This window comes from Dictyostelium discoideum, assembly GCF_000004695.1.
Source record: "Dictyostelium discoideum AX4 chromosome 1 chromosome, whole genome shotgun sequence".
NCBI classification, from domain to species: Eukaryota; Evosea; class Eumycetozoa; order Dictyosteliales; family Dictyosteliaceae; genus Dictyostelium; species Dictyostelium discoideum.
The window spans coordinates 1782186-1792928 of record NC_007087.3 but is presented as its reverse complement, the minus strand read 5'-3'; the positions used below and the strand labels follow the sequence as shown (position 1 = coordinate 1792928).

General features: G+C 23.6%; 5 protein-coding genes across 5 annotated transcripts; 4 read left to right on the top strand and 1 right to left on the bottom strand.

Annotated features, from left to right (window-relative positions):
- Window positions 1-571: 571 nt before the first annotated feature.
- Window positions 572-1699, top strand: DDB_G0268470 (hypothetical protein; the record flags this gene model as incomplete). Its single annotated transcript, XM_642592.1, has 1 exon — window positions 572-1699. The coding sequence occupies one exon, from the start codon at window positions 572-574 to the stop codon at window positions 1697-1699; it is 1128 nt and encodes a 375-aa protein (XP_647684.1).
- Window positions 1700-4226: 2527 nt separating this feature from the next.
- DDB_G0268612 (hypothetical protein) lies at window positions 4227-5860 on the top strand (the record flags this gene model as incomplete). Its single annotated transcript, XM_642591.1, has 4 exons — window positions 4227-4229; window positions 4397-4416; window positions 4610-5223; window positions 5388-5860. The coding sequence occupies 4 exons, from the start codon at window positions 4227-4229 to the stop codon at window positions 5858-5860; spliced, it is 1110 nt and encodes a 369-aa protein (XP_647683.1).
- Window positions 5861-6590: 730 nt separating this feature from the next.
- DDB_G0268256 (hypothetical protein) lies at window positions 6591-6872 on the top strand (the record flags this gene model as incomplete). The annotated part of the gene is made up of 1 exon (XM_642590.1): window positions 6591-6872. One exon carries the CDS (start codon window positions 6591-6593, stop codon window positions 6870-6872), a length of 282 nt encoding a protein of 93 aa, XP_647682.1.
- A 77-nt stretch (window positions 6873-6949) lies between these two features.
- On the top strand, window positions 6950-8774 carry DDB_G0268254 (hypothetical protein; the record flags this gene model as incomplete). Its single annotated transcript, XM_642589.1, has 5 exons — window positions 6950-7158; window positions 7366-7467; window positions 7594-7762; window positions 8041-8134; window positions 8173-8774. The coding sequence occupies 5 exons, from the start codon at window positions 6950-6952 to the stop codon at window positions 8772-8774; spliced, it is 1176 nt and encodes a 391-aa protein (XP_647681.1).
- A 161-nt stretch (window positions 8775-8935) lies between these two features.
- DDB_G0268610 (hypothetical protein) lies at window positions 8936-10711 on the bottom strand (the record flags this gene model as incomplete). Its single annotated transcript, XM_642588.1, has 3 exons — window positions 8936-9852; window positions 10019-10594; window positions 10708-10711. 3 exons carry the CDS (start codon window positions 10709-10711, stop codon window positions 8936-8938), a joined length of 1497 nt encoding a protein of 498 aa, XP_647680.1.
- Window positions 10712-10743: the final 32 nt, after the last annotated feature.

Below are 10743 nucleotides of genomic sequence, written 5' to 3'. Positions count from 1 at the left end.
CTTTTTTTGATTATTTCATTTTTCATATAAAAAAGACTTAAAAAACAAATAAATAAATAAATAAACTATTTTAAAAAGCCATCTTTTTACTTTATTGTAATTTATTATTTGTTTCGTTTTGAGAATTTTGCGTAGCAAAATTTTCAAAAAAAAAGCAAAAAATAATCAGATCGAAAAAAACAAACAACAACAACAATCTCTTTTTTTGATTATTTCATTTTTCATATAAAAAAGACTTAAAAAACAAATAAATAAATAAATAAACTATTTTAAAAAGCCATCTTTTTACTTTATTGTAATTTATTATTTGTTTCGTTTTGAGAATTTTGCGTAGCAAAATTTTCAAAAAAAAAGCAAAAAATAATCAGATCGAAAAAAACAAACAACAACAACAATCTCTTTTTTTGATTATTTCATTTTTCATATAAAAAAGACTTAAAAAAAAAAAAAAAAAAAAAAAAAAAAAAAAAAAAAAAAAAAAAAAAAAAAAAACCTGGGAACCAAGTTAATTAGAAAATTTCCAGATTTTTAACTTTTTAAAGAAAAATAAAAAAGATAGAAAGAAAATAAAATGAAAATCACAAACAACACCACAAATATTAAGCAACACAAATGCCTACAAAAAATAAGCGAAATTGTGGATAAAACTCAATTAAAAAAAAAACAATTCAAATACGTCATAAACATCAATCACGAACCAGACGATAAAATAAAAAAAGATTTAGAAAAAAGTTTGGACAAAAAAGATGTTTTAATCAAAAGTAATAATACATTCAAAATTCTCACAGACAGTATTAGTACAGTAATCTATTTTGTAAATATGTTTGATGCAGAATTAAAAGGACAATTTATAACCACTATAAGACCAAAAAATATGTATACAGATTTTGATTGGTATAAATCACTCACAGAAATAGAATGGGTAATAGAAAATGAAGGATGTAAACTAATTAAATCAGAAATTAAAGGCGAAACTCTAATTATCAAAACAGTGAAAAGAGTCGTAGAAGAATTTGACACTATCATTGAACTAGACAATCTAACATTAATTGGACACTCCAACAAAGGATGGAGAGATCAAACCTCATTACCAGAAAATCAAGAAGAAAACAAAAATAAAAAACAATCAGATGAACAACAACCACAATCTACATCAGAACAAATACCAAAACAAGGAAAAAGAACAATCATTATCCCACCAATCACATCCTCATCTAATGATAAAACATTTATGGCCCTAGATGATACAGCTCAAAAGGTAATAGAAGCATCACTAGAAAACGTAGATGAACTAACAAGAATAGAGAATGAGATCAATACACAATCGATAAACAATCAAGAAATTAAAACAAAATCAGAAAAACCTATCGAACCACCATCTCCATACAATACACCAATAAAACAACACGGCGAAACAAAGGGACTAACAACGGAAGAAAAACTTAGAGAGGCAAATGATATCTTCGACTTCACCAGCCCAAACACTGATGCAATAAGAAAAATAGAATTCCCACTTTCAATCCCTTCAAATCAATGGTTCTTCTCCTCTCCAATAAAACATATCATGAGTTTCAGCCCAACCTATGGTACACCATCGAAAATTATCGATTCACCAAGTAAATTGTTAAACACACCAAAAAAGAACAACAAGACAAAACAAACAAGACCAACAAACACCAGTCAAACCAAAATTGGGTGAATATGGACAAAAAAGCATAAAAAACAAAATGGATGAAAGAATAGACAACTTCAACAAGGAATTCTAAAACAAATCAATAAATCAAAAAACCCACAAACCCCAGACCAACAACACAACGAACAAGTAAAGATCAGTTAGAAGACAAAATAAACCAGAAACTTCAAAAGGTAGATAAAAATCTACCCCAAATAAAACTATAAAGAAAAACACAACAAGAATAGGTGTTTGGAACGTCCAAGGATCCAACACCATCCTTTTGCCGCATAATTTTTTTGTTTTAGACAACAACAAGCTGGACGCAGCACTTCTAACTGAAACAAATATAAAAACAAATAAAATTTACTCAATAAATCAACAATATAAAAACAAAATAACACACCACGCACCAATTGATAAAACAGGACAAGGGGTGTCACAAATCATCATCAACACCCGCAATAGAACTTCCTAAACATCTCAAAAAATACAATAATTCACTCAGTACTTTCTATAAATAAAAAAAAAAAAAAAAAAAAAAAAAAAAAAAAAAAAAAAAAAAAAAAAAAAAAAACCCAAGTTAATCAGAAAAATAAAAAAGATAGAAAGAAAATAAATTGAAAATCACAAACAACACCACAAATATTAAGCAACACAAATGCCTACAAAAAATAAGCGAAATTGTGGATAAAACTCAATTAAAAAAAAAACAATTCAAATACGTCATAAACATCAATCACGAACCAGACGATAAAATAAAAAAAGATTTAGAAAAAAGTTTGGACAAAAAAGATGTTTTAATCAAAAAGACCCTGTAAAAAAAAAAAAAAAATAAAATGAGATCTAGCATCTCAAGGAGAAGCAAATAATAATTGCGTTATCCAATTCAAAAAAAAAAAAAAAAAAAAAAAAAAAAAAAAAAGGTCATTAATTAATTATTCAAAATAAAATGAGATATCTCAAGAAGAAGCAACTAAAAATTGCGTTATTCTATTCAAAAAAAAGGTTATTACTTAATTTGAGATCGAAAAAAACAAAAAACAACAATCTCTTTTTTTGATTATTTCATTTTTCATATAAAAAGACAAAAAAAAAAAAACCTGGGAGCCAACCAGTTAACAAGAATATTGTAATAATATCAATGATAAAAACAATACCCGAAACATTCAAAAAAAAGAAAAATATCATTGTATTTTATAATAATAGTTTAATTATTTATTCTTTTTATTATTTATTCATTCACTCATTCATTCATTAACACACTCATCATCATTATTATTTTTAATTATTTTTATATATAGACAAGAAGAAGAAAAACAAAAAAGCTATTCAAATGATTTAAAGAGATTAAATTATCAACAATTTCAAATAATAAATAATCATTTACAAATCTTAAAAAATTCTTTCACTAATAATAATAATAATAATAATAATAATAATAATAATAATAATAATAATAATAATAATAATAATAATAGTAAAATAAATGGCTTTTTTTTTAATTTTTAAAACTTAGTTTTAAGCAAAGTTTATCTTCATCTTTTTTATTCAGTTTTAGTTTCTCAGAAAACAAGAAGGGGGTTTTTTTTTTTTTTTTCATTCACAACAATCATTTTTATATGTGAATTTGTTTTAGATAAATAGAGCACTCAAAAAGATATTAAATATAAAAAAAATGAATCTATTCTGTTTTTTTTTAATTTTTTTTTTTTAATTTTTTCAAAATTATTTTATTTTTGCAATTCAATTATAAAATAAATTAAAATAAGAAATTAATAAAACTTTAAAAATAAAAAATAAACCTATTCAATTAAATCAAATCAAAGTAAATCAATTTTTTTTTTTTTTTATTGAACTGGTATAAAAAAAATTTATGATAAAAAAAAAAAAATTAAAAATAAAAAAAAAAAATAATAATAATAATTTGGTTTAATTATTTTAAAAATATTTGTTTATGTTTTTTGGTAATGTTTAAAATGATCAAAAAATTATCATTCAAACTTGTATACTATATTCATAACAATCTGGAAGGTTGATGGCTATAACATGAGGATCATCAGAAGTCCATGGAAGGGAATTGATTGGTTCAGAAATATCATATGGATGAATGATACATATTAAATTTAAAACATTATTATTAATTGAGTTAAAATTTTTATTGTGGAATTTTCATAATAAATGTAGGTGGTATAAAATAATAATATTTAAGTTTTCCCCTTTTTTTTTTCTTTTTTTCACCCCTACCCCCCTTTTTTTTAAACATTATTTTTTTATAGTTTCCACATTATGAATATATTTTTTCCTCATAAATTTTTTTTTTATACCAATTCATTATTTATTTTATTTTTATTTGTATTAAAATTTTTTTAATGAAAACTAAAAAAATAATGAACAGGTTTATTAATTTGATTATAATTTTACCTCATTTAATTTATTTTTAATTTTTTTTTTTTTTTTATTCCAAACCAATTTTTTTTTTTTCCCTTTAAAAACTTTTTTATACCAATTCATTTTTTTAAAATTCCAATTTTTGTAATTGTTGTAAAAATGAATGGTAAATTCTTAAAAAAAAAAAAAAAAAAATATTTGCCATAAATCAGACATGTTTTAAAAAAAAAAAATTTTTATTTTTCATTTTATAACGATTGTCTAATTATTTATTATTCATTCATTCATTAACACACTCATCATCCTCCTTATATTAAATATTTTTATAAATAGACAAGAAGAAAAAGAACAAAGTTATTTATATGATTTAAAATGATTAAATGATCAACAATTTCAAATAATAAATAATCATTAACAAATTTTAAAAAATTCTTTCACTAATAATTCTGTTCAATACAAGATAATATATATATAATCATTCAATAACAGATAATAATATTATATTAATCAAATAACATCAAATGATTTATCAACATATAAATATAGAAATTATTTAAGTGGAATTAGATTAGAATGTGAAGATAGTGAAATAGTTTTAACAAAAGATAAATATCCAATTCAATCGAGTGTAGAAGATTTACAAATTAATTGTTCAAATATGAAATTAGGATATCATTGGATACCTGATACATTGCTATCCATTTCATTTTCAAAGTTTGATCAAGAATTAACTCGTAACATCATTGGTAATACTCTTAAAACCATTGATTTTGGTGATAGATTTAATCAATCATTAAGTGATTCAAATGGTATACCATGGTTACCAAGAACTCTTGAATCAATACGTTTTGGAGAATCATTTCAACAATCAATTAATAGAGATGAATTACCACCATCACTTACATCTTTAACTCTTGATGAAAATTATAAAGGTATCATTGTGAATGGATCAATACCAAACTCAATTAAAGACCTCAACTATCAATTCCATTCAAACAATTCAATTAAATTAATTCCAAATTCAACAGTTAGAGATGAAAATTCAAAATCAATACCTGGTGGTACAACTTCGTTGGAATTTGATTATAATTTCAATCAAACAATTAAAAAAGGAATGATTCCACATAATGTTACATCATTGGAATTCTCTGGTTCCAATGGTTATGATATTGAAGCAAACTCATTACCAATATCAATTAAAACTTTAGTTCTTGGTACACTTAAAACTCTAAGGATATATTACCACAAAGCATTACAAATTTAACTGTGAATGGTTGCTCTGATTATCAACAATTACCAAAATCAATTAAAAAACTTAAAATAGGTACTTACTTAGATTCAACATTGATAAATCCTTTTTCTGGTTTTAAACATTTAACATCATTAGGTTGCTCAACAATTGAAGATAATTTACCAGATTCAATATTACCAAATTCTCTCACAACTCTAATTTTGGATTGCCAATATTTACAATTAACGAATAACCTCCTCCCAAGAAATCTAAAGGTTTTAGAGTTATCATATTTTAGCCAATCTATAAATGTTGGTAATCTACCATCATCAATAGAAATATTAAAATTACCATCATTCTCTCAACCAATTCAAAAAGATGTATTACCACAATCACTCACTTCATTACATTTAGGTATTGATTTTAATTTAACTATCGATAGAGATGCGTTACCACCAAATTTAAAATCATTTTATTTTTCTAGCTCTCAACTTGTTTTTAAAAAATTACCAGATTTAATTTGGCCATCTTCATTCGAATCTCTTTATATTCCAAACGATAGTTAAAATTGTATAAACTCTATTAGTTTAGATTTCTTTATCAAACATGTAATACTCAATGTTTGATTTAAATCATCATCATTATGTCATTTTGTGTATTTTTTAGTGTTATATTTATCTTTATTAAATCCATAAATATAAAATTAAATCATTGTTGAAAAAAAAAAAAAAAATACTATAAATCTTCACAATTTTTTTATTTTCCCAAAAATTTTGTCAAAATAACGTTTTTTGTTTTTTTATTTTTTATTTTTTATTTTATTTTTTTTTTAAAATTTTTCAGAAAAATGGATAATATCATTTATTATTATTTAATTAATTAACTATACACTTGATGAAATTGGATATTTATCTTTTGTTAAAACTATCTCACTATCTTCTCATTCTAATATGATTTTACTTAAATAATTTCTATATTTATATGTTGATAAACCATTTAATGTAAATTCAATAGTACAATTATTAATATTATATAATCTAAGATGAAATAAAATTATTTTCCTAATAACTATATTTCCCCAAACTTTTTTAAATAATATATAATTATAATCAATATATTGATTTAATTCTTTATTTAATTTAATTTTATTAATTTGATCAAATGGTAACGATTTTAAAATTAATTGATTATTATTATTATTATTATTATTATTACTATTATTATTATTATTATTATTTGAAATTGTTGATAATTTAATCCTTTTAAATCATTTAAAAAGGTTTGTTCTTTTTCTTCATGTCAAATTCAAAATCAATACCTGGTGGTACAACTTCATTAACATTTGGTTATCATTTCAACCAAACAATTAAAAAAGGAATGATTCCACATAATGTTACATCATTAGAGTTCAAAAATTATGAAGGTTGTCTTATTGAAGCAAATTCATTACCAATCTCAATTAAAACTTTGGTTCTTCTTAAACATAAATCTATCAATAACCTAAAGGATATATTGCCACCAAGCATTACAAATTTAACAGTGGGTGGTTTCTCTGATTTTAAAACATTTAATGTTTAATTTTTTTTTTTTTTTTTTTTTTCAGACAAAACTTTTGGTGTTTTTTATTTATTTTTTTATTTTTTTTTTTTTTAAAAATGGATAATATCATTTATTATTATTTAATTAATAATTATAACAATAATAATAATAATAATAAAAATGAAAGTGAAGAATTTTTATATTGTTTATTAATATTATCAATTAATAATTTAAATATAACATTTAATCAATTACAAGAATATTGTAATAATATCAATGATAAAAACAATATCGGAAACATTCAAAAAAAAAGAAAAATATCAATGTATGTTATAATAATAGTTTAATTATTTATTAATATTCATTATACCCTATTTTTATTATTTTTATTATTATTATTATTATTATTATTATTATTATTATTATTATTATTATTATTATTATTATTATTATTCATTCATTCATTCACTCACTCATTCATTCATTCGTTAACACACTCATCTTTACTATTATTAATTATTTTTATATATAGACAAGAAGAAGAAAAAGAACAAAATTATTTAAATGATTTAAAAGGATTAAATTATCAACAATTTCAAATAATAAATAATCATTTACATATTAATATTTTGGGGTGTATTTATAAAAAATTCTTTCACTAATAAAAATGATTCTATTCAATACAATATATATAATCATTCAATAGCAGATAATAATAATAATAGTAATAAGATAATAATAATAATATAACTATCAATAGAAATAAAAGAATAGCATTCGATTGTTCAATTCAAATAATTATTAAAAATAATTTAAATCATCAAATCATTAATAATAATAATCAATTAATTTTAAAATCATTACCATTGGACCAAATTAATAAAGAATTAAATCAATATATTGATTATAATTATATATTATTTAAAAAAGTTTGGGGAAATATGATTTTAAGGAAAACAATTTTATTTTATCTTAGATTATATAATAATAATTATGATAAATATTGTATTGCCCAAATCATTAAATGAATTATTGACATATAAATATAGAAATTATTTAAGTAAAATCAACTTAAAGAGTGAGATAGTTTTAACAAAAGATAAATATCCAATTCCATCGGGTGTAGAAAAAATATATTGATTGCTCAAATTTTATATTAGGAGATCATTGGATACCTGATACATTGTTATCCATTTCATTTTCAAAGTTTGACCAAGCATTAACTTGTAACATCATTGGTAATACTCTTAAAACCATTAATTTTGGTAGTAGATTTAATCAAGCATTAAGTGATTCAAATGGTATACCATGGTTACCAAGAACTATTGAATCAATAAAGGTACCATTTTGAATGGATCAATACCAAAATCAATTACAGACCTCAACTACCATTTTAATTCAAAAAACAATTCAATTAAATTAATTCCAAATTCAACAGTTAGAGATTCAAATTCAAAATCAATACCTGGTGGCACAACTTCATTAACATTTGATTCTTCTTTCGATCAAAAAATTAAAAGAGGAATGATTCCACATAATGTTACATCATTGGAATTCCTTGGTTCTAGAGGTTCTAAAATTGAATCAAACTCATTACCAATATCAATTAAAACTTTAGTTTTTGATGTCCATGAAACTTCCAATAACTTAAAGGATATCTTCCTACCAAATATTACAAGTTTAACATTGAATAGTTGCTCTGATTATCAACAATTACCAAAATCAATTCAAACACTTTCAATTTATATTCCCTTGGATTCAACACTGATAAATCCTTTTTCTGGTTTTAAAAATTTAACATCATTAGATATCCAGACACAGGAACATAATTTACCAGATGAAATATTCCCAAATTCTCTCACAACTCTAACTTTGGATTGTCCAAATTTACAATTAACGAATAATCTACTCCCAAAAAATCTTAAAACTTTACTTAAATAATAAACAAAATTCATACAAATCTAAAAATATAGTTTTTTTTTTTTTTTTTTTGATATAAATAAACTATTGTAGTATACAATTAGTATGTTATTTTTATTTATTTATTTTAGGTTTTTTAGTTTTTGTGAATTTAAAATGGTATGTTATTTTAGATTAGGTAATTAATAATTAATTGGTGGTGTAATTGTTGGAATTGGTTCATTTGTGTTTATGCTCCATTCTTTTTTAAATTTTTTGATGTTTCCATTGCAATTTTTATATATAAAATTTTTTAATTTGTCGTGGTTTATGAAGTTGATTGTGTGCTGACAATTGAAAAACAAATGACCATAGGGATCATTATTCATTTCATTGTTGCAAATGGGGCAAACTTTGTTGTGTAGATGATTAATCGGAAGACATCTAGCATGGAATCTTTGCATTGTATCACGGCCTTTTGGATCTTTTAGCTTTTGAATTTTGACAAATAGTTGGTCGTATGTGTATTTCCATAATAGTTGTATTGATTGTTGGTGCGAAGTAAGAAGTAGATCTGAATATTTCTTGCCAATATAGTCTTTTGATTTACATTGATGATTGTTGAGTATTGTCGAGTAGATTTCTTTGAGTGTTGGTGGTAGTGAAATATTATTTGTGGTTAATGTTTGAGAGGTTTGGTTTTTTATTAATATTGGTTGTAGGGTTTGAACTTTATCTTTTAGATGTCCAATTTGAGTTGCATAGTTTTCCCATTCTTTTTTGATTTTTATAAGGTATGGAGAAGAGATTGATTTGTTGATGATTTGATCCATCCAACTTATCATGTATATTGAATTGTTTGCAGATTTATGCATTTGTAAAAATCTGTTGTATATCCAAATCTTTTGAGCAACTTGTCGTAATTGTATATTCCACATACCCCAACCACCTTCTTTTAATGGTTTTAATGATCTATCATAACAAATCAAAGGTATTTTTGCACGTGAATGGATGGTTGATGTGTTGTTTTCAAAGGAATTGGTATTGAGAGTTGGTGATTCAGAATTTGCGGGAGAATTCATAAACCATGAGATTAATTTATTAATTTGAATTTCTTCATCTTTTGATTTTAATTTGTGGATTGGGTGAAATTGGTAATCCAATTATTGTATTGTCTGCATTTATTGTTCTTGCTAATATTTCAATTACAATTACAAATAAAGTGGCTGAGATTGGGTCACCTTGTTTTACACCTCTTTTAATATCGAATTTTCTGGTCGTTTTACCATTAATTGAAATTTTTGCTTGTGGGTCAGATAATAGCTTGTGGATTAAATTTATTAATTTTATTGGTATACCAATATGAATTAATGTTCTTTTAATACTATCGTGAGAGATAGAATCAAATGCTTTGAAGAAGTCAAATAGTGTGATGATACCAGGGAGGTTTTTAGATTTGAGGTAGTTGATTAATTCATTGATGTTGATGATGTTGTCTATGATGAATCTGTGGGGTACGAAACCAGTTTGGTTGTTGTTGATGATGAAAGGAAGTATTCTCAGAAGACGTGCATTGATTACTTTTGAGAGGATCTTGTAATCAGTGTTTAGAAGTGTAATGGGACGACGATTTGATATGAGTAAGGGGTTGCCTTTCTTGTATATTGTGTGTATAAGACCTTCGGTGAATTCTGTTGTGATGTGGTGAGGATTTTCTAGTATATCGTTGAATAATGTAGTGAGAATTGGTTTAACTTGGTTTAAATGATTAATGTAGAATGCATTTGTAACGCCATCTGGACCGGGTGATTTGTTGGGGTTACAGGTTTTAATTGCAGCTTCATCTTGTATAAATGGTGAGTCTAAACCATTCCAATATTCATTTTTTATGATGGGCCATGTGTTTAGCATGAGCTGGTGAGTAATTGGACAACATATTTGTAAGCTTTATAGATTTGTGTAGAATTCAACAAACGCATTTTCAATTTGGTCGGGGTCGGATGTAATGATG